At 54.4% G+C, this 22,948-nt stretch overlaps 1 protein-coding gene across 3 annotated transcripts; it reads left to right on the top strand.

Moving 5' to 3' along the window:
- Positions 1 to 247: 247 nt before the first annotated feature.
- SZRD1 (SUZ RNA binding domain containing 1) lies at positions 248 to 22,713 on the top strand. 3 transcript variants are annotated; one of them, XM_027522544.1, is made up of 4 exons: positions 248 to 401; positions 16,822 to 16,871; positions 18,419 to 18,673; positions 19,649 to 22,713. In XM_027522544.1, exons 1-4 carry the CDS (start codon positions 351 to 353, stop codon positions 19,749 to 19,751), a joined length of 459 nt encoding a protein of 152 aa, XP_027378345.1. In that variant the 5' UTR covers positions 248 to 350; the 3' UTR covers positions 19,752 to 22,713. The 3 variants fall into 3 exon arrangements, with proteins under 3 accessions (XP_027378345.1, XP_027378353.1, XP_027378335.1); XM_027522552.1 differs by having other exon boundaries at positions 304 to 401; positions 18,422 to 18,673; XM_027522534.1 differs by lacking the exons at positions 248 to 401; positions 16,822 to 16,871; positions 19,649 to 22,713 and adding an exon at positions 408 to 1,229 and having other exon boundaries at positions 18,422 to 18,509.
- Positions 22,714 to 22,948: the final 235 nt, after the last annotated feature.

Below are 22,948 nucleotides of genomic sequence, written 5' to 3'. Positions count from 1 at the left end.
TGAAAAAACATAATCTGCAGGTTATGAAAACTATAACTTTAAAAAAGTAAATTGTTTGCCCTTAGAAAAGATGGTTCCAAAGAAACACTTCCCGTACTCAAGACGATGAGTTCACAAGAACTCCCATTCAGTACACGTCCCCTTAAGAAAAATGGCAACCTTTTGATTTCTCTGCCCTCTTTCAAGATGGCTTCCCCGAGGATCGTGGGCCTTGGACCGGAGCCTCTTCCGGCCTTGGCAGGGGGCGGGGTTCATTGAGCAAAGCCCTGCGTGCAGGCGCCCGCGACAGAGACGCGCTTCAGGGCGCAGGCGCACGGAGGGGTGGGGGAGGAGGGAAAGCGGCGAGTAAGATGGAAGATGAGGAGGTCGCTGAAAGCTGGGAGGAGGCGGCAGACAGCGGGGTAAGGAGGAGCCGCCGCCCCGGGGCTGGGCCGGGCGGGACGTGGCGTGAGGGAAGCCTCCGGGGAGCGGGTCTGGGGATGGTTCTCCCCAAGGAAGTGCCCCACACGCCGGGCCAGGGATGAAGGAGAGGCCCCTGGCCCCCGAGCGCCGCGAAGGCCTCTTAAAGGGGCCGCGTTCCATTTCTCCCTCCACCGCGGCCCGGTGCGCCTCCTGCCCCCGCTGCTCCCGGGCCGACGTGCGCGCCACTGGGGCGCCCCATCCGCCGCCCGGGGCCTCTCTGCCGGGCGCCCGCCGGCCCGCCCCGGGCTCCTACGGTCCGTCCTCTCCCCGTCGGACCCCCCCACCCCGCGCCCAGAGCACCATTTTAAAGTTCATGTGCTCTGATGGGGAGCGACGCACCGTGTGGGGAGGGGTGCGCGCTCCGGGGCGGCAGGCGGGGCCCCGGAGAAGAGCGGGAGGAAACGGAGTCATTTCTGGACCCTCGACTCTGCCGAAGTGCCCGTTGCTTTGTGCCGTCCGCCACGGTGGGCGAGTCAGGGCTTTTTTCCTCTTTCAGTTTTACTCGGAGCGCCCGGGGCAGGCCGGGGTCCCGGGGACCGCGGCAGAACCGCCGAAAGCCCCGGCGGCAGCCCCTCTCCCGTGGGCGCGAGCCCCGGGAGGACCTGGAAGAGTGGCCGCCGGGCGTGGGGGCGCGCTGCGCGAGGCAGCCGCTGTCCCGGCGGGGAGCGGAGATGGACCGTTCGATACTTTGCTTTGGGGGCTTTTGTTTGCCTCCACAAGCTGTGCGAAGATAGTTTATCCCAAGCTGGAGCAGCCAGTTCGACTTGGTTCGTGTTTAATTTGGCGTTTTCAGAGTGTGTGAGTCCGTGGTGACCCTGGTGAAGGTGTGGAGGTCTTTTGGGGCTCGCGTGTTGGTGTCTGTTCATCCCCCTGGAGCTCTGTGTATCGGGAATAGGGAGGGCGTGGAGAGCCGAGTGTGGCTCAGTCGCTCTGTTGTCCGACTCTTGCGACCCCAGGCTCCTCTGTCCATGTGATTCTCCAGGCAAGAACACTGGAGTGGATTGCCATTTCCTTCTGCAGAGGATCTTCCCGACCCAGGGATCGAACCCGGGTCTCCTGTGTTGCAGGCAGATTCTTTACCGACTGAGCTAGGAGGGAAGTCGGGGTAGAACGACAGCAGCTGGGTTCCCCCTCCCCCCAAGCTTTGAGGGTGCTTGTCAGCCCTTGAGGAGGCCGAGAAACGGACCTCTCCCTTAGCATTCCCTTAATGTTGAATCTTTGGCCTTGAAGTTTTTCCCAGTGGTGGTTCAGCGTCTCTCAGGGTGTTTGTTTCTCACTTAGCATAATTGAGGATTTGAAGAATTAACTCGTTCAGAAGGTATTGAGTACAATTGTTAGACCATCTTTCTTGAATTTTGACTTGAGTAAGGAGAGCAATGGAAAGATTTTTATGAGGAGCAGCAGGTGTCAGCCGGCCGGATATTCGTTCAACAAGCAGTTTGGAGTGTCTGCTCTGTGCTAGACGGCGTGCTCAGCAGCGAGTTTGTGCCAGAGAATTCACAATCTCCGGTAGAGGCGTTTACTGCCTACGAATGTGAGTGAATCATTCAGAACCCCTCCTGCTGCTCCCTCCGAAACAGTTTGGCCTACAATTTGAATGTGACTCAAATGATAAGTTTCTTGAGAATCTTGTCCTTTCTTTGTTTTTCCTCACCTGTTTCAAAGGTACATGAGTTTCTCATGTTAAAGAAGAAAACGAACAAAAAATGAATGTTGGGTCCAGAAATTGAGTATTGCTTTAGTCTTTGAGAAGCAGCAGAGGGCTTAGAGATAAGCTAGCCCACTCGCAATTCTGTCGCTGAACAGACCCCAGAGATGTCAGATCTAACTTGGATCTTTCAGGTGCTCATCCAGGATTCTTTGTACTAAACCTTTCTTAAGTGCCGGGTACAGAAATGGAGCCCAGCCTTGTCACACTGACATCATGAGCAGTACTGCCAAAATGCGAGTTCCTTTATATGGCTTTTATGTAACTGAAATGCCCTGTAGAGGTATTATCCTCTGTAGGGTGATAAGTAAGGAAACTGAGATTTAGGGAAACCTATCTGGTTCAGGGTCACACAGATAGTAATCCGGAAGCTGGGATGTGACCTGTCTGACTCCGAATCTGGATTCTTTCTCTCGAATTCTGCTGCCTCCCACCTGGAGATCTATGGACTGTTTGGGAGTTGGGCGTTGACTTTTATTTTTAATATGTTTGCTTTGGACTTATACTTGAAGGCTCCCTTGAATCTGATTCCCTTTGCGAATTTGATTTAGAGTCTTGTAAATGCAGTTTTGAAGGCGGGGATGAGACGTGATGTCTGTATCATAGGGAAACTGACTATACAGTGTTTCTCAGATGTAGCCAGCTGAGTGTGTAAAAGTCTTAGCTTCAGGTTACCCTGTCTGTCAACTGCGATATGGTAATGAGAGTTAAATTACACACACACACACCTCCCCTTGCCAAAATAAAAAAATGGACGGCGAGGCTAGCAAATGGGGGTTGACTCATTCTAAACGTGAGCATTTAAACTTTATGTAATCTAGAGTTCTAATCCTTGAAAGTAGAGGCTTTTGGTGATTCCTGCTCTCCGACACCACAAAGATTTTGCCATCCTGCTAGAATTTCTTCCTTGTTTGTCAGGACATCTGAGGTCATTGTTTCCGGTTTATTTTCAGAACACTCAGTATCAAGTTCTGTTGTGTCCTTTGGGGGAAGACTGCCTGAGAAACCTCTCAAATATTTTGTAAATAGACTGCTTTTTGCTTTTAGTTAGTATAGTGAACACTTACCTGATATAAAATTGTCCCTTTACCTATTCTCCCAAGGAGTTACAGCCTCAAAAGAGAGAAAAGACAATTTAAAAAATATGACTTATAATCCGTCAGGGAATTCTTTAAAAATATACTGCCTTTGGGAGAAATGAACATGTAGAATTGAGTTAATGTTGATTCAGACTCTAAGTTGTGTCCTTATCTTAAGCACATTTCGAGGACAAATAGTGCAGTTTGTAATCTTCATATTTCCCCCCAAATCAGGTTAACAGTTTGCTCAATATGAAAAGAGCTTATGTTCCCAGGCTGCAGCAAAGTAGGGTGTTTGCAACAGAATTAGGACTTGATTGCAAGGAAGTGGGAGACAAGTCTCAGATCCACACCAACTGATTTTTTTACATAGGAGGATTTTTTGTTTTGTTTTGGCAGTGCCTCATGGCTTGTGGGGTCTTGGTTCCCCAAGCAGGGATTGAACCCCAGCCCTCGATGGTGAGAGCGCAGAGTCCCAGTCCCTGGACTGCCAGGGAATCCCCTAGTTAGGAGTTTCTAAAGGGGAAAGAGAGGGGAAGCTGGCGGTTAATCATTCTGTTCTGATATTTCTTAATCATCATTCCGGGAGCCAGGCCGTCTGTGCCTCCTACCCAGTGGTCTGTGACCTGGTGGTCCGGGTGTGGAACCTGCAAAGGTCATCTCGTTCTGAAAATAACAGACTTGTGCATCAGTGATGTTATCAGAGGTTACATTTTTAAGACATTACATTCTTAAGACATCTGGTACTGATCAATTATTACTGTGCAAGCATGGGATAGAAGTTAGAGAAAGAAAAGGGAGAAGGGAAAAAGTTTAAAAATGAAAACATTTCTAAAAGCTAGTTAATGGATGCGGGTTCAGATTTCTGACCGTTTGACTGAAGGTTTATATTCACTTGTTTAGACACTCCAAAAAGATACAGTCTACTCCATCTTATTGGCAATGAGCTAACCCAGTCCTAGGGGAAGGATGACGGTACATCAGTGGAATTGAACTGGTAGTTAATATCGAGCTTTGGCAACCTTTCTCATTTCATTGCCTCTCAGAAGTTGCCTTTTATTCTCTTTTGTAAGGGCAAGTCATGTAGCTAATTGGAAGAAAGTGTATCTTAAGTTCAAGGATAGTGGTCTTCTGGACTAGGAATTTATATTTACTTTCTACTCTCATTGAGCCAGTCATCTGAACATTAGCCCTTTGGGGATATCGTGTGGTATGTGAGTCTTGGTAAGGTGTCAGTGAGCGTGGAATGCTTGCTGTGTTCCAGGTCCCAGGCACAGTCCAGTGAGGAGACGAGGAGGCAGCACTTTCTGTGGAGGAGGTATAGACTGGGTCCTGGGGCTGGGATCAGAGACAGTCTTGTAGGGAAGCTGATGCCCAAAGTAAGATTCCAAGGCCCAGTTGAATTAAGCACTGGTAAGTCTGGGAGGACAGGTAGAGTGGGACCAGTGCACTCAGGCAAGGAGGCAGTGAGAGAAGAATGCAGCATTAGCAGAGCTACGGGATTTTCTTCTGGCTGGAGGGCGGGGCATTGGCGGGGCAGACGGGAAAGAGCTGAGGCCTGAGAGGTATGCGGGGGACGATCTGGAAGAGCCTCCTGGTGCAGGGCTCTGGAGAGCTTGGACTTTGTCCCGAAAGCAAAGCAGAGTGTTGGAGGCTGTCTCTTTTTAGGAGGGGTGAGTTTGCACTTGCTCTGACTGGCGTGTGCTTTCTCTAGTTGCGCGTACGGCGTGTCTTTCTGGTTACGGAGCGAGGGCCTCTCCGGTTCTGGAATGCAGCTCAGTGGCGCTGTGCGCTGGCTTCTCTGGTTGCGCTGTGTGGGCTTAGTTGTCTGCAGCGTGTGGGATCTTAGTGCCCTGACCAGGGACTGAACCCAGGTCCCCGGCACTGGAAGGTGTCTTCTTCAACACTGGGCCACCAGGAAAGTCCCCATAGTCAGGTTTTAATTTAAAAGATGAGAACTTTGATTTGCTTAGCTTTCTTTAGAGAAGAGACCATTCTCCCTGAAGCAAGACTGCCTGCCTCACTTCGGGGTCTTCAGTGGTGCCTGAAATTGCTGTCATCGTAGAGGGTGTACACTGGGTGTGGATGGGGGCAAATACTAGTTATTTGGGGGCTACCTGGTGCCGATTTCCTTCCGTCTGTGTTACAGTAAAGAAGGCATTTGAGATTTGTGGTATCAGAGAGCGCAGATCCAGGTGCGCCCTGGCCAAGGAGCCGTTGCTACGCTGTTTCTGGTCCTTACGGAAAGACTGAGCTCGCGGGACTGATGTCTTCAGAGGGGGCTTTCTATAAAGCGGTTGGCTGGTTGAGACGTGATTGTGCTGAGCAGTCTGTGCCTGGGACTCTGGAAAAAAAGATGTTTCACTGTGGTTTCGGAGAAAAATAATGAGCTTTTCACTCCTAACTGCTCAGCACTCTCCCTTGGGGCTGCACAGGGGTCTTGTTCCCAGCGTGCTCTGGGTGTACAAGAGAGCTGCCATGGTTGCTGTGGATTGGAATTTGGAAAGTTGCTTTTCCTTCTGCAACAGGACCTGTGTGTCTTTCCAGAGCTTTGGTAAAATCCGTCCAGAGAAGAGGCACTGTTGTCTGGATCTGGTGGCTCCAGTCTGCTTGGAGCCAGCCCTCTTTCCCACTGTCCCCTCTGTGCCGCAGTGGCCCCACGGTTCGTGTCCGTCAAGGCCGTATCCGGTGGCTGCCTTCACAAGCGGAGCGGGTTCTTTCCTGCACATTTTCCACGGACACAGAAATTGTTCTCCTGTCACAAGAGCTGCAGACTTGTTGGTTTCCTAGGAGATGAAGTTTAGCTACTTATATCTGTGGCCAAAATACAGAACGAAATTGGTTTTTCCTAAGTGGTTACTATAGAGATTGCTCTTCCCAAGTGGTTTCCAAACTCTGCTCGCCTCCACCAAGCATCCTTCTCCTTACCACGCAGCTCAGCTCTATGCAGGATAAAGATTAAAGCCAGCAGCCACAGAAGTTAGCAACAAATCCTAACGGTGGTCTCTGTGTTCATAAAGAATCTTATCCCTGAGGGTAAGGCATTTAAAACTGTCTCTCACAGTAAGTCACCCTCTCCCCCACACCCAAAACTCTTTCCCTTACAAAATGAACACAGGAAACAGTCTTTCCTTTCTAAAAGGAATAGTAAACATTGTTAAAATGCAGTTAAAATGGCATTCTTCAGGGATGTGATCCTTAGATGAGACTCTGCAGGACAGTTATGACTAGAGTCTGGAAAAGTCAGGACTGGCGTTACTCTTCATAGACCTTGAGAGCCACATGTCCAGCCCCTGTGCTCTGGCCTTCTTGGATTATAAAAGCATCTCTGACCCTCCAGCCGTCCGTTCTGTTCCTGCTGCTGAGTTGCATGTCTGACTGGTGAATGAACAGAGCCTGTAAACCTGTGAACTCCCACATCCACTGGCCAGTCCTGGCAGGGCTCCTTAGGCAGCCTCCTGAGGGCGCGTCACGGGGCAGGCGGAGTGCACCTCGCGTGCCCTCCGTCTCCGTGACCCAGTGGCGTGTGTGGGGCAGGAGCTCCCACGGGCAGTCCCAGCAAGGCTGCTGGCACCCTGCGCCTGTGCGTCAGGGTCTTTCTAGACTGTTTGTTTACTGTTGCTTCTTGGCAGAGAGTTAACAAGTTCAGTGCCCTAAGGTGTGTAGTTGCTGGTTCCCTCGCAGTTGTGTGTTTCCTTTGCCTGGGATTGACCTCGTTCCTCTGTAGCCTGGATGATGAGCTGGTGCATTTTGTGTATCCGAGAAACTTGAACTCAGTGCTCAAGAGCCAGAAAGACAGTGCTGCTGTTAGCTGTAATGCTAAGAACAGTGACTGTGAGATGCTGGTTGAAATCTTTTTTTTTTTTTTTTTTTTTCTTTTTTTGAGCTGTGCTTCAATGCTTGTGGGTTCCCCGACCAGAGATTGAACCCAGGCCCTCAACAGTGAAAGTGTCAAGTCCTAACCACTAGACCACCAGGGAGTGCCTTGAAATCTTGATTATAAGTGGGAAATAACTTTTTAACACCTGGCCAAGCGGAAAGAGAGAATGTGAATAACGTGCTCAGACCTCTTGGGGAAATGGAACAGCTCGGCTCTCGGGCTCCTGTATCTGTAGTTCCCACTGACGACCTCTGGTAACCTGTAACCTGTGGACTGCTTGGGGATGCGCGTTGCATTCTGAATGTTGGATCTGCACGCCTTTCCCTGGCCTTGCTTGCTCCCCACGGCCCCACCCTGGCGCCCACCTGCTCCGTTGTGCTTCCTGCCCTGCTGCCTGTGATCCTGACTAACCTGTGGTGAGGGTACCTTTGGGTGTTTGAATAAAACCTGGTGTGGGGGAGCGATAGAGACTTTGCTCCATCCCCCGAAGTCTGTAGGTCTGATATTTCCTTTGGGAGAGAAGCCTTGCTGTCTTCATTATAAAAAGGAGCAAGAAAGGATAGGTTGCCCTGGGCAGTCAGTGACCCGCTTTCTGCATCCGTGGCAGGACGGAAATCAGGAGGTAGGCTAAGGGTTCAAGTGCCAGGTGTGATTTGGGGACAAGTCACTACTTACTGAGTGAACAATTTATCGATAATCTAACGGAAAATGTTGTTCTAGCCAACTTGAAGACTGTAGTCAGCCTCAGCTCTGAGAGCAGTTTCAGATAGGTGGGGGCAGGTGCCGTGTGGTGTGCTGAGGGCTGTGTGTGGTCCGGGCACACGGCTCCGTCGGTCCTGCTGCTCTCGAGGGACGGGTGTCTTAGTTAGGCCTTCAGTGCTTTTCTCAAGTGTGGGGCGATGCGAGAGGCTGGCTCGGTGAACATTTCTCCTGAAAATAGGTAGCTGCCTGAGGACCGGTCCTGCCCGCGTCCCCAGAGCACAGGGCCTCGCCCTGACCTCCGCCCTGCTTTCTTCCCGAGGGCGTGGAGACCTGGCTGCCTAGCGGCGTGCTTGTAGAACAGGGTGGGGGGCAACATTCTTTACTGAACAGCCCCTTTTGCTTTCGGTCTTCGTTTGAGCCAAGCTGTAGGAGGCATTTTATGAGCAGTTTGCCCGGAGTGCTGGGAATGCCCATCTCCAGGTCAGGTGGCGATTTTGTTGATAGGCCATTTAATGTGCTACTGGACTCAGCCCTGTTAAACACCTCTGGCCTGCCTGACTTACTAGGCTGTGATGGTCCAGGAAATGGTTCCTCTAGCTGCTGCTTCCTGTAGCCAGGGTTAGACTATTACAGCCGTTCCTCTTGCGGAACCATATCTGTGGCCAGTTGTTTCGAGTGACCTCGTCATCATTAATTGTACTGAAGGGTCAGTCACGCATTTGGTAGTTTAAAAAATGATAATCTTATGAAATAGGCACAATGCAGGTAACAAGGTCGTGAGTAAGTATTTCAGCTGAGAACTTCCATCAGGTGTGGCCCAGTTATCTCCCCAAGTTGTCTGACCTGTTTGTTCTGCACCAGCCCTTGGGTTTAAGGGAATCAGCGTATTGGCATAATACGTAAAGTTCCCCAGAGATGTCTGTACCTACCGGGGCGAGTGGTGGTCACTCTCACCCCTTCCACGATCGACAGAGGAGTATTGTCTTCTGAGGAGTCGCGTGCCTGATGCCAGGGGGAAACAGGGGTGTCCGTGGTTGAGCAGGCACGCCTGCCACTGAGGTCTGGTTCGTGCATATGCAGGTGGCGGTGCACGCTGGAGGGGAGCAGGGAGACCCCACGGACAGGGGAAGCTTCTGTTTAAATTTTTATCGTGCCTTAAAATTTTTGTTTCATCACTACCTTTCAGCGTTGTTTTCTTCATGTGTAAAAATAGATTAATAAAATCTACCTTGCCTAGTGAAGAGTTAAATAAAGTTATCCAGGAGTAAAAAGATCATTCTGGGTGCTCTGCGCAGAACAAACTGTAGGGGCAAGAATGGAAGCACAGAGAAGAATCAGGATACTGCTGGTAATTGAGACCAGGATGGTCTCAGCAGCAGAAGCATTGAGAAAATTCAGCATACATTTTGGAAATAGAACCAACGAGGTCTGCTGATGTGGGTGTGAAGAGGCCTCAGAGGCGAGTCCAAAGTCTGGCCTGAGCCCTGGAAGACCGGACTTGCTGAAATGCGGTGGGAGGAGCAGGTTTGCGTGACGGGGTGAAATCAGGAGTTGGTTTGGACACAGTAGGCTGAGGTACCTTTCGAAATCCAAGTGGGACTGTGTATGTGGATGATTTTAAAGCTCTGGGACTAGATGAGGCCACTTAATAAGCCAGCCTTGACACAGAAGGGGCAAATTCCCCAACCTCAAGGGATCGGGAGAGGAAGAGGAACCTATCTTGTTATAGAAGAAATCAGATTCGAAGCGTGAGAGGGAACCACCGGGAGCGCAGTGTCTGGGAGGCTGAGTAAAGAAAACAGTGTATCCATTCTACTGATAAAAGCTTACTTCAGCTTTAAAAATGCCGCAGGGAAGGAGCGCTGAGTGGCGCTGAGCGGTGCTGAGGTGAGCAAGGTTTGGGACTCACCAGTAAGCTCAGCGGCAGGGCAGGGCAGTTTGGGAGGGACGGTAGAGCGCAGAGAGCTGAATTGAAGCGAGGTGGGGAGTGTTGCCCAGAGCAGGGCCCGAGCCAGACCCTGGACGCTGAGTGTGTGCTTGCTGCTTCACGCTGACACAGATAGGACCCAGCTGAGTGGGTTGCATACCCCTGAACACCATGCCTCCTGGGTCCTTCAGGCACTCAGTCACCAGCTGCTGACAGACGAAATGGACAGGAGGGAGACTTGTCATTCTAAGGTCAGGTCTAAAGCAGTGTTACCCAGCAGAAGTATCCTGCAGGCCACATAGGTAATGTAAAGTTTTCTAGAAGCCATATTTGGAAAGTATAAAGAAACACATGAAATTAGTATTTTTAATTCAATATATACAAAGTAGTATCAAATCAACATATAAACAATGTTGAAAATACATTAATGAGCTGTGTTACACTTTTTTTTAACTGAGACTGGGAAGTCAGCTGTGTCTTTGACACTTAGAGCACCTCTCGGTTTGGACCAGCCACGTGTCAAGCGTGTCCCAGCCGGTACGGCAGCACCCCTGCGCACAGAGTGGCCCAGCTGGATCTGATGCAGAGGAGAGCGTGCCCAAAGGGTTCCCCCTTTCTGGTCAGGCGCGCAGGGATCCAGAAAGCTCTGTGAAACTGGGGAAATAAAGCAGGAAGTGGTTTTCCCTTCCAAGCAAATAGAAATTGTTTGGTGTTGGCTGCCTGCCGCCCGGAGCCCTTTGCGCTTCCTGCTGCCCCTGACTTCTTCCAGTCCATCTCTTGCTGGCCCCAGGAGTTACAGCTAGTGTTCCGCCGTAGCTTCTTGAGTAGCATTGATACCAGCTAATAAGAACCTTGCTGGCCGCAGCTGAAGTAATCTCAGATGACTTTCTAAACCTAGTCTAAGGTTAGAGAGATGGGTCCGTTATCAGATGCCTCTCGAGATTTGAGCGCCTCTGTTTAAGGAGTGTCTTTCTTCGGGGCCCTTTCTTTCTCTCCCTCTGTCCTCACCGTCACTCTCTCTCCCCTGCTCTCGCCTGCATCTCCCCCTTAAGTCTCTGCCGCTCGCCTGAGCTTCACCTCTGTCCTGACAATGTTTGTGCTCCCAGGGCACCCGTGGTTGATCTGCCTCTGCCTGGCGGGGCTCCCCGTCAGCAGGGACTGCCTTACTCATCTCAGTCTCCAGCTGCTAGCTCGTCTCCTGCTTGGCAGGTTTTAGGTTTTCCGTAAATGCTTGTCTCCAGCTTTTTTTTTTTTTAATCACAGTGAAGCAAAAGGAAAACGGCCTTGAGATACATCAACAAAGCACAGATTTCCTTAGGGAGGGCGCTTTAGCACTGCATCCTGTGCCCGACAGTGACCCACGCAATTAGAGTGCAGCGTCTTTCCTTGTGCGGGAGTAACAGGAAGGCGGAATGCCTGCTGGGAAATGGAACCTTCAAACAGACCACCCGAGTCTGTGTTAAAGAGGCACCTGATGGCTTCACTGCGCTGCAAAGCTCTTCTTTGTCGCTCAACTTCTGAATTCTGCCTTTTGCTCTTTCTGATTTACCCAATCGTGTTTGCTCAGGAGTTATTGTTATTGAACCTGACAGGGATCCTGAAGCATCGCTGTAAAATCAGACCTGGGGGAGGTGACTGTGGGTGCCCTCCTTCCTGGAGTGAACCGGGGGCTGGGGCAAGCAGAGGCATTGGAGACAGCCAGCCCCCCTGGGGCAAGACCTTGTCACCACCATGCCCGAGATGTGGAGGAAAAAGGCAGGGATGAAGCGCCATTACTAAAGTTGATATGAAGGTTGTTTGGAAAAGGTTTTGTGAATTGCATATCTGGACTTGAAATAGCCAGGGATGTGCTTTAAAAGTTAGGGAGACCTTTTTATCTGGCTTTAGACCAGATTTTGCTGGTTCCACCCATGAAACCACATAATCCTAAAGGAAATCAACCCTGAATATTCACTGGAAGGACTGATGCTGAAGCTCCAATCCTTTGGCCACCTGATGCAAAGAGCTGACTCACTGGGAAAGACCCTGATGCTGGGAAAGATTGAAGGCAGGAGAAGGGGACAACAGAGGAGGAGATGGTTGGATGGCATCACCAACTCAATGGACGTGAGTTTGAGCAAAGTCTGGGATACAGTGAAGGACAGAGAAGCTGGTGTGTTGCAGTTCATGATGTCGGATACAACTTAGCGACTGAGAAACTACCCGCGAGTTATTTTTGTTTTACTCCTAAATGCAACCGAGGCCCTCGAGGGAGGAGCCAGACTCCCCCGGTGTGTGGTGTGGAGACACAGGGGCTGCTGGGGAGACTGCCCCCAGGAGGCGCTGGCAGAGGTGGTCTGCGCGCCGGCACCTAGAGAGGCTGGGCCCGGCGTGGACCCTGCCGGCTGCAGTGCAAGTCCAGGGATCAGAGCTCATTGGAAGGTGGGCTCACCGTCCACTCCTTGATGGCATTTTCTCCCAACTTTTCATCACGACCGGTCAGGCTCTGTTTCTCGGAGGAACGCTGTCTCTTCAGATCCCCCCAGGGTCTACTTGCAGGTGTGTGGTTCCCAGTTTGGAGAGCTGGACTACGTGAGCCTGTGGGGCATAGCAGTTCACAGGGAGCCCAAGATCAGTCATTCCGCCTTGAATTTGAGAGGAGAGTCAGAAGATACCAACTTCTGAAATGGCAACTGACAGAGACACTTTGTGCTCAAAAAGCCCCTTACATCGTAACTATGCTGATGAAAAGACGGTGCTTCCTGAGCAGGGCCAGGGCCTCTTAGGCCTCCATTTGGTACCGAGATTCTTGCAAGTTGTGTCGGCCGCCTGGTGAGCGGAGGGCCTGGGTTTGGCTTGGCCATCCCTAGGTGAAGTGGTGAAGTCTGTTTTTGCCACGTACGGTTGTATCGATACCGTCCTTCCTGCACTCTGCACCAAGGCCGGAGGAGTCTGCCTCTCTCGTCTGCCTCTGTCCTTCCTTCTCCCCTCCTCGCCGTGTGCATCTGTGTGTTACGGAGCGGGGCTCTCCCCGCCGTCTGTCTGCGCACACACACGTGCTGGGCCTCCGTTCTGTTGGGAGGTTCTGGCTGGGTCACGGTTGAGACTGTTCACGGCGTCTCCTTCCGCTCCTGTGCGTCCACCCCCAGCTTTCTGCTGGAGGTTCACACGAGCACATCCTTCGCAAGATTAAGGGCCTCAGCAGCCAGTGGCGCTGTGCGTCTTTCTCGGGTGTGTTGAACTTGCAGACCCTGACGTCTCACTGCACCCGTCCGTGGCGGTGACCCCCCTTCTGTCTCTCCTAAGGACCAGTCTGTCCAGGAGCAGCTTGCTGCCCACGGTGGCTCCTCGTGGCCCCCCAGCCCTAGGCTGCTCGCTCCCTGGTTTGCTTGTTCCTGCAGACCAGGCAGCGTGGCTGCTCTTGTGGAGGTGCAGCTCCACGGGTCAAGCGCTACCTGTGCTCGCTAACAGCAGACCTCGCGTGGGACTTTGACCCAGAGAGAGGAGACGCAGCATCATCTTCTGGAATCTGTTCAGTGCTGCTTAAGAAAAAACAGAGCTCTTCGGAAGGAGAAGCTGCCCGTGATCGCTTATGCCCTCACACTTGCCTTGTGCCCCAGTGAGCCTTCCTCTCTCGGAGTCGAGTTCCAGTGCTGAGCTTATGGGTTTCTTTCACCAGCCATTGAGATTGGACCTCTCACACACGAGTCTTGACCTTGGGCCGGGCCTGTGTGCATCCCTGTGGAAGAGGAAGGTGCCCTTAGCGGGCTGGATGCCTCGTTGGGGCCCACACCAGGCGCTTCCTCAGGCCTCATGAGGCCGACGGAAGCCCTTCAGCTGCCGCCTCTCTGGCGGAGCCCAGCGTTCTCCGTGTAGTGTGCCCTGTAGGGAAGTTTCCACTGGCTCCAGCTCCTCAGAGCCGGCGCCGGAGAGTGGACTGATTGCATGGGCCTGTCCAGGGAGAGAATGGACGGACTCACGACCCCTGGACAGACTCCAGTGGGAGATGCGGGGCCCCCTCCAGCTGCTGGCAGAGCACCCGCCCCCTGCAGACGGCCCTGGGTGCGCTGGGGTGCAGCAGGCCAGCCGAGGCGGCCGGGACCGCTTTCCACCAGGGCTGTCGGCGTCAGAACCCGTCCTCCCCACTGCAGGCGGAGTTCCTCCTCAGCCCGGTAAACTGTCCTGCCCGAGGCCGTGGGGATTCATGCGTGTATTAGTTACTGGGGTGCGGGGGCAGAGTAGGAGCCAGAGGGTGGAAGGAAGCGGAGCTCGGTGTCTGCTGGCTTTCCCAGGGGTTGAGCAGTGTGGGGGCGGCAGCACGGGGTGGGCCTCCAGAGGCCTTAGTTCTGGGGCTGCACTGGGACTGTGGGGCAGCTCTGTAACCTCTCTGAGCACCTTCCCCTCATCTGACGGAGAAAGAGAAAGCCACTCTGGCTCACACAGGGTAGGTGTGACCGGAAAGGGAGTGTTAGGGAAGGTGCATTGACAGCCTTGAGGCACTGCCGTCTGTTCCCTCTTGAAGGGCTTTCCTCCACCAGGCTCATGTGCTGGGCCTGGGCAGCGTCTCTGTCTTCCCACGGGCCCTGGAGAAAAAGGGAGCCACGCCCTCCTGAAAGGGAAGCCTTGCACGGCGCCCTCAGATTCAGTCACCGCCATGTGGATTTCCCATAGTGCTTTTAAAAACCTGCTAACCCGTTATTAGGTCCATTTGCCTCGTATTTGGTCCTCAGAGCAATGTACAGGCAAGAGTCCCTGGAATGAAGTTTAAACATGCAGAGCTTTCTCATCACTCTGAAGCAGCGGAGTCAGCCTCCTGGGCGCGGCTGCCTGTCTGCGGGGATGAGTTCTCCCTGGCCCCTCGGAGCCCCTCCCCTTGCCACTGTGCTCCCTTCAGAGGGAGTGTGGGTGCTTGCCCGCCTCTAGAGGCATTTGATCTGACCCATTTGAAGACATCTAAATCCCGTGGATGTAAAACCTTACATTTATGATGGAGGAACTTGAATAGGAAGTCTCATTTTCAGATTGTAGCAAAATGACACAAACTTTAAAACTGCAAGTTAGTTGTGAAAAGCCCTTAAAAGTTGGTGGGCATTAGTCTGACATGACGGAGAAGGTGATGGCACCCAACTCCAGTACTCTTGCCTGGAAAATCCCATGGGCAGAGGAGCCTGGTAGGCTGCAGTCCATGGGGTCGCTAAGAGTCGGACCTGACTGAGTGACTTCACTTTCACTTTTCACTTTAATGCATTGGAGAAGGCAGTGGCACCCCACTCCAGTGTTCTTGCCTGGAGAATCCCAGGGATGGTGGAGCCTGGTGGGCTGCAGTCTCTGGGGTCGCACAGAGTGGACACGACTGAAGCGACTTAGCAGCAGCAGCAAATATAGTTTGAGTCTTTCATAAAAATAAAACATGTTAAACACACCTCAGCATCAGTCATATCAGTGTCAGATTCCGTTTAGATTCAGCTTCATGTCATTAGGCGAGCTTCATATTGCTTACAGGAAACAAAAATAAGGAATGGAGGGAAGTAAAAGGGGGAAAAGCACATTCCAGGTGATACCAACCAAAAGAAAAACGGAATCGCTTTATTGATGTGAAATAATAGATTTTAAGATAGAGATTGTCACTTACAATGGTAAGCTTTAATGTACTAAAAGGAGTAATTATTGATTATTTTAGTCTATATTTCAAACAAATCAATAAGATTGTAGAAGATTTGAACAATACAGCTAACCAGCTTGAACTGTAGCCATCAACTATATTTCAGGACATAATTTGTGAAAACCAGCTCTGGGCTCTGAAGTTTTTGAAGAAAATATTTCAAAAACTGTTCACTAAGGCCATCGTTGTTAACATTTTGCAAGTACTAGAGTCCTTTGAAAACCCACCCATCTCACTCGGCCAGGGCTCCTCAGCCTCGTCACTGCTGCCCTTTGGGGCTGGATGGTCTCTGCTTCGAGGCTGCCCTGCGCACTGGAGGGTTTCAGTGGGTCCTGGTGGCCGTTTCAGCCCACTGGATGCCAGCACACCTCCCGTCCAGTAATGACACCTGAAAAACGTCTCCAGAGGTGGCCATATGTACCAAAGTCACCCCAGGTTGAGAACCAGTACGTAATTTTGCATATGATTGCGCCCCTCTCCAGTAGCTAGATGGTCTTGCCCTCCCTGAACACGGTTGAATGGGACCTGTTTTAAGAACACACAGGGGACAGCTGAGGAGCCCGGAGCCTGGGCTGTGCTGGGCGCCGCTTCCCTGTCCCGCATGTGCAGACTCGCACGCCAGGCTCTGGAGGCAGCCTGTGGTTCCTGGTGCTGAGGCTCGGAGGACTCCAACTCCATCCTGCTGTGCAGAGGGTCAGCTTCTCTTCTGTTCTGGGCCTCTTGCTAGCTGCTAGTCTCAGAGTTCTAGTCCATACAAGTGAAAAAAAAATGATTGTAAAATATGTGATCCACGGCTTATGAAGGGAGAGCGTGCATCTGAGGAGCAGGTGATGACCGGTATGGGAGCAGAGGAGACTTCATAGAGGAGAGGCAGCCGCTCAAGCTGTGTTTTGCAGGATACCTGGGAGTTTCCAAGGGGGCCGAGCCTGGAGGCAGGCGGACCACACACCGGGCTACGGCACAGGCCAGCTTGGTTTTGCTGTGGTTGGTGTGACAGGAATAGGAGCTGAAGGCATGCGTGCGGGAGGCTTGCGTAGGGCTTGGACCGGACCGGCGAGCAGTTGAAGCGTCTTCAGTGGGGACGTGAGCCAGGCTGGCTCATGTTTGCAGAGTTGATGTGAATGGCTCTTTGAAGGACAGGTTGGCGACCAGGAGACTGGTTGGAGGCCGTGTAGAGACCCCAGTTGAAGGATGAGGTCTAGAACTCTCACCACAGCCTCAGGCATGCAGGGGGAAGAACCTGCAAGGAGTCAGGGCCCCACGCCCCAGAGGCTCGTGAAGGGAGGGCTGCACCCAAGAGTTTAAGGACACACTGTCGTCCCTGGTCACAGAGGACGCTGCCCCTGGCTCTGAAAATAAAGACGTAAGTTTTTATTTGAGAGAGATTTTTTTCCACTTTTTATATACATTTTTTTCCTCTAGGAAATAGACAGACGGTTGGAAAAAAAACTGAAGATCACACAAAAGGAGAGGTAAGGCTGCTGTCTGGTCTGAGGGCTCACGCTCTCTGCTGTGAGCGCTGGGCAGTCAGTGGCGTCTCCAGCTGGCCGTTAGGTGTGGCAGGTCAGGCTCGTGGGCAGCGAGCGCTTCCTTTAGGGTCAGACACGGCGGCTGTGGGAGTGAGGCTGGAGTGGTCACCTGCGTGCTGCGTTAGCGGGCCCCTGTGAGGCGGTCTGCAGAGAGGGGGTGGTGCCAGGGCTGGGTGGGCACGGAGGCTGACTGAGGTGTGGGCACGCTGTCTCCTGGACGCCACTTTCCTTCTCTGTGACACAAGGGGGTCGGGCAAGAGAGTCCCCTGGACCCTGCACGATTGGCATCACGAGGGGATCGGGAAGAAAAGGTTCTCGAAGTTCTTCAAGACCTTTAAGGATCGCTTTTCCCCACTCAGGCAGCAGAGGCAGTGGGTTTGCAGAGCAGGTACAGGTTGAATGGCGCGGTCTGTCTTGGCCCTGCTGACCTGACCTGTCAGCGTCCCGCGGGGAGGAGGAGAGGGCCTCTGCGGGCTTGCCTAGTTTTCCCCGGGGGCCGGGGGGGCCCTGCCCGCCGCTGGCTTCCCGGCTCCCCGTCTGTCTGCGCGCCTGGTCACAGCGCCCTGGCCCCCCAGACCCGCTCCAGGCCCCGGGCCGGCAGCCCCCACCCCGGTCCCGACCCCTCCTGAGAACAGGGCCCTGAAAGCAGGCCCCTGGGGCTGTTCGGTTCTGAGGAGGAGCTAGGTGACCACTCGGGGAGGGTCTTCGTGGCCCTGCCCGCCTGCACCCTCGCTCCCCACTGTCCCTGCTGTCCAGCCCGCCCTGTGTGCACACGCCCGCCGTGCGCCCCCAGCCGTGGGCGGTGCTTTTCCTTGGAGCGCTGCCAGGCGCCGTCTGCATCGTCCTGACCGCAGCCCCGCCGCATCCAGCAGACGGAGAGCCCTGCTGCGGGGGCGGGAGGGGCTCAGCTCGGGAGCTCTTCCGAAGGGGCCGCCAGCGTCCAGGAGGCCCAGGCCCCTCAGCAGAAGGCCGGGCTGTGTGGCCAGTCCCGCCTAGATGCCGGTCAGGGCGGCGGGCCCGGCCCCCTGGAACCCGGGTCTGAGGGCATGTTGGGACCTCGACTGGGAGGGAATGCTTTGCCGACCCCCAAGCTAAGGGGCTCCCACCTACCAGCCTGTTACATTCTGGTCTGCGTAGGGAAGCTGGGGTTTCTAACCGAGGCCGATGGATTCTGGACAAGAGATGTTTTGCCACCGGGGCCACACTGTGGTGGTTGTGACTGTGCTGAACACGAGGAGAGAAGTCTCCGAGTGAGCTGGTGTTCCCGCCCCCCTCGCCCGCGGTTCGGTCTGGGGAGCAGACCTGGGGCTGTGTGAGCTTAATAGGCAAGCTTGCTCTTTGGCGAAACCCTTCTTGAGTGAGAATTTCAGCGTCTGGTCAGAGGCCAGAGACTAATGGATAGGCTTGGGAGCGGGAATGGTGAAGCGGGGCCCGGCTGGGGCCTCCTCACCGCAGACAGGACTTCTGAGGCTGTGTTTGCTCTTCGTCAGCAGGAAATCCAAATCTCCTCCCAAAGTGCCCATTGTGATTCAGGACGATAGCCTTCCCGCGGGGCCCCCTCCACAGATCCGCATCCTCAAGAGGCCCACCAGCAACGGTGTGGTCAGCGGCCCCAACTCCGCCAGCAGGCCGGCCCTCCCGGTCAAGTCCCTGGCGCAGCGGGAGGCGGAGTACGCGGAGGCCCGGAAGCGGATCCTGGGCAGCGCCAGCCCCGAGGAGGAGCAGGAGAAGCCCATCCTCGACCGGTGAGTGTGGCCTTCGCGCCCCCGGGGGAGGAGCGCGGCCTGCGGGGCGGGGCTTCGCGCTGCGCGGGTTCCAGTCACATTGGCCGGCTCTGAGCGCACCTCTGCCGCTTCCTTCTGCTTAGCTTAGACCTACCTAACCCTCTGTGTCCTCACCGCCTCATCCGAGAAACGGGATGATGATCGCCTGCCTTATCCATTTATTGTACAATTAAATGGCAAGTGAGTTGTGGATGTTATCTTCTGGGTCTCATATGGCCCGCTCTGATGTTTTTGTGAATTTTCTCAATTCTTTTTTTTAATCATGGCCTTTTTGCCTCTGCAGCTCTAGAGGTTGCATTATGTAAGTTTGTCACCTCCCGGTAAAGCAGTGTTTGTTAAAACATCCTCTTTCTAACTACGAGAAGCCTCTTTGGGAGGGAGGGGGTATTCTGAGGCTTGGAATAATCTGTACCGTGCCTTCATTATTTTGATGGACTCCCGTTCTCTGTCCTCTAAGCCCTCATTTGGCAAAGGAGTAGAAGTCCATTCTCTTTCAGTTCTTCACAGTCCTATGAGTCAGCCATGAGCCCTGTGATTTGGAGAGGAGCGGTGGGGCGGCGCGGGGTCACCGCTGAGCCTCGGTCAGAGGTCTTAGCCTCAGCCCGGCCTCTGGGGAGCCTGGCCCCTGAAGGTCTGCAGGACACGTGCTCTCCATGGTCACTGTCACTGCCCCTGGACAACAGGGGCCCTGGGGCACTGCCCCCGCCTCTTCTAGAGTGCTGCGGGCGCTAGCGAGCAGGGGCCGGCCGCCCCATCTGCTCTCTGGGGCTTCCCAGCGTGGAGGTGTGCCGGGTGTGCTCGAGAGAGAAGCAGGCTCACGGGGCCAGAGTCGGCCGGGAGCCACTGGCCTCCACCCCAGATGCAGGAGTTGACTTTAAGATCTGGGGGCCTCTCCTTTGCCCTTTCTCAGGCCTCCCTCTGGTCTTCTTCCTTCAGGCCAACCCGGATCTCCCAGCCGGAAGACAGCCGGCAGCCCAACAATGTGATCAGACAGCCTCTGGGTCCTGATGGGTCCCAAGGCTTCAAACAGCGCAGATAAACGCGGGCTGCCGAGGATGCCGCCGCCCGCTGCAGGCCGCACTGCCGGGGCAGACCGCTGGACTTGAGCAGAGGGAGCGACCGACTGACTTGCACTGTGATCCCCTTTGCTCCGCCCACTGTGACCTTGACCCCCATGCACTGTGACCTCCCTTCCCCCTCTTCCCACTGCGATTGGCATGTCTGCAAGGGCTGTCCCCAGTCAATGGAAAGGGAAAGGGTGGGGGTTAGAGGAGGGTTGGGGTCCCCCCCAGGGACTCAGAGTAGAGAGTCAGGCAGTGCCCCTTGGCTACTTGGGGTGAAGCCAGTGCCAGCAATAAGTTTATCATGCTCGTTAATTTGGGATATCAAAACGCAGATGAGAACTCCCGTCCACCACCCTCAAGTGCGTGTCTTCATCACTTAAAAGCAAGTTCCATGGGAAAATATCCTTTTTTTTTCTTTCCTTCCTATTTTTGTTTATACAAATATTTGATTTGCAAAAAAAAAAAAGTGCATGGGAGAGGTTTTAGCAGTTTAATGAATTTTTAATTGAGAAAGGGTAGTTTGGTAGTCTACTTAAAAGTGTTTCTGGGAAATTCACTAGAAACATTAACCAATAGGACTTTGGTGAGCTTAGCTTCTGTGTTCCTACTGCTGCCCAGCCGGGGCCGGGCTCTGCAGCCCCCAGGACAGAGGAGCAGCCACGCCTGTACCTCCCTCCCCCGGCTACGGCCCAGGGCCTCTGCGCCCTGCCTGCAGACTGGGCTAGCTCTGTAGGCTCAGAGAGCCTGGGGAGGGTGCCAGCCCCTCACCTCTAGTATTTTGGGAGATGGAGACGGTGAACAGACGTCCCCTTCCAAAACCCCTCAGGGTGGCTCCCTGCCAGCCAGGCTGGCTGCTTCTGGAAGGCGGCGGGGGTGAGGCCGCGGCTCCCGGCGTTAGGAGAAGGGCTGCGAAACTTGCTCAGTGTTTCGCTGTCAGCACAAGGGAAGCCCGGAGACAGTCTGACTCCAGGATGCTGAGCCTCCTGCTGAGTGCGGGCAGAACGTAGGTGGACTTTGCTGCCGCGCAAGACTTAGAACTAACTCTCGCGTGTCTGTGGGGCGCCATCGCTGTCGATGGCGTCAGCGTGGTAACTGTACCCAGGACACTTCCCCTGTGAAATCACTACCTTAGGAGCAAACCATTCTGAGTGCGTTTGGGGAAAACAAGCTGTGCATTGCAGAGGTTGGTAATGACAGACTGGTTCCCCCTGCGCCTAGGCTACCCTCCATCCCTTTTTTCCAGAGCAAGGGCCTGGAATGAAGGCAGTTTTCCCTCTGTCCTTAAAGGCTGGAGACTGGCTTTGGCTCTTTGAGGTGGAAGAGGCTTAGCGGGCTCCACCCAGAGCAGCTGTGTGCGTACCATCTGGCTCCTCTCAGGCTCTCTGATCTCTCTCGTTGCACTGCACCTTGCGTCCCTCAGCCAGCCAGACGGCCTGCCTGCTCGGCAGATGAGTGTTGGAGCGGGTGCTGTGGCGTCTGTGGTTGGGGCAGCTTGCACTGGCCACGGTGGCGGGCCAGGTCTTCAGGCTTGCTCCCGCCTTTGGTTCACCTGCCCTCACCTCACCCCGTGGGGATGTCAGCAGGGCCCAGCAAGCCTTGGCCGGTTGCGTCTGCCCCTTAGGAGTGGAGGTCAGCTGTCAGCCGAGTCAGCAGCTAGTCCACAGCACAGGCTTACCTCTGAGTGAAGCCCGGAAACGGTGCATGCGCAGAGCTGGACGCAGCTTCAGTGAGAGCCTGCGGGGTGCTGAGGGCCGCCACAGGCTGTTCTGCGGGGTGGGCAGGAGGGAGCTGCTGTCTCCACGGCCCCGCAGCCCTGACCAGGTTTCCGCGTCCGAGACGGACAGCGTCCATCCCTCACATGACAGTGGTGTCTGGCCCAAGATGAGACTGTCCTTTTCAGCTGGAGAAGGTACAGGGGTCGGCAGGTGGGGAGGCCAGAGGTGCTGAGGGCCCTGCCGTTGGGACCAGCTGCCCTCGCTCCCCTCTCCTGGCGGGGGCCCAGGAGGCCGGCTGACGGGTGTCTGGACCGAGGAGGTTGTGGGGACTGCCGCTCCCGCCTCCCTCCGGCCAAAGATGGGCTCTGCCCGCTGCGTGCCTGCCTCCACCCACCAGCAGTCTACCCTGGCTCCCCAGACGGAGAGGTGACGGGCAAAACTTTGAAAAGAAATGAAATAGGAAACTCTTGTGTTGGGGGGAGGTGGGCGGGGAGATGGGAGAACGGTTTGGATTTTGTGTGTGTGTTTGTGGGGTTTTTTTGTTTTTTTTTTTTTTTGTAGCTGTCTGTAACTTTCCTTAAGTGCTTTTTTTTTTTTTTTTTTAAGTAAGCTGCAGGCTTTGGCTTGGAAAACCCCAGGGAGGGTGAAGGGGGCAGAAACCTGAGGCTGCTGCCCCTTTCTGCCTCCGTGGTTCTGTCCCCTTCCCCAGCTCCTCCCTGACCCCCGAGCCAGGCCTCAGACCTCCCAGCTAACCGCTTCCCATGAGCCACTACTCTGACGTCAGCCTTTAACCAAAGGAGCTGGGGGTCTGGGCCTGGTGACCCGCCCTTCTCCGCCCACTCAGTCAGGGTGCTCCCCACCTGCAGGCAGGAGGCAACACCCGATCTGCTCCCCTCAGCCCTTCCAGGGCCCCCGCCCCGCCCTGCCCAGCCCCGCCATCCCCTGCTCGCCCCGCCTGGGGACGCTCTGCTCAGGGACGGGCCGGCAGGGCTACCCCAGCCTCCCCGGTAGGCAGAGACTCTGGAAGCCTCCGGGGTCCTGTTTTCGGCCATGTGGCCCCCGGGCGTCTGAACGGGGAGGGCCTGGGAGGGAGCCTGTCCCCTGCCGTCCTGCTCTGCTGGTCCAGCGGGCATGCCCACCCCACCCGCACCGCGGGCTCCTGAGTCGGCAGATGAGGCATTTTATAAATTGTATTTTAAATACATGTTTTAAACTTGTCAAAGCCTTGTCCTCGTTTCAGTCTCTGATCTTCTCAGCTTTCGCTGTGGCTGCGTGTTTCACTGCTGGGGGCGCTCTGGGGACAGGACTGGGGTGGCCGAGGACCCACGCCCATCGACTCCCAGGGAAGGAGACCCCTGGGTCTCAGCCCCCGAGGGCCTCCCCACACCCGCCCCCAGCCGCCTTGCCATGGGGTCTGCCTGTGTGAGAGGCCAGGGTCTGTCCCAGGCACGTCCCTT

The sequence above is a fragment of the Bos indicus x Bos taurus genome, chromosome 2 (assembly GCF_003369695.1).
Source record: "Bos indicus x Bos taurus breed Angus x Brahman F1 hybrid chromosome 2, Bos_hybrid_MaternalHap_v2.0, whole genome shotgun sequence".
NCBI classification, from domain to species: Eukaryota; Metazoa; Chordata; class Mammalia; order Artiodactyla; family Bovidae; genus Bos; species Bos indicus x Bos taurus.
The sequence above is the reverse complement of the archived record's forward strand: the minus strand, read 5'-3'. Positions and strand labels throughout refer to the sequence as shown.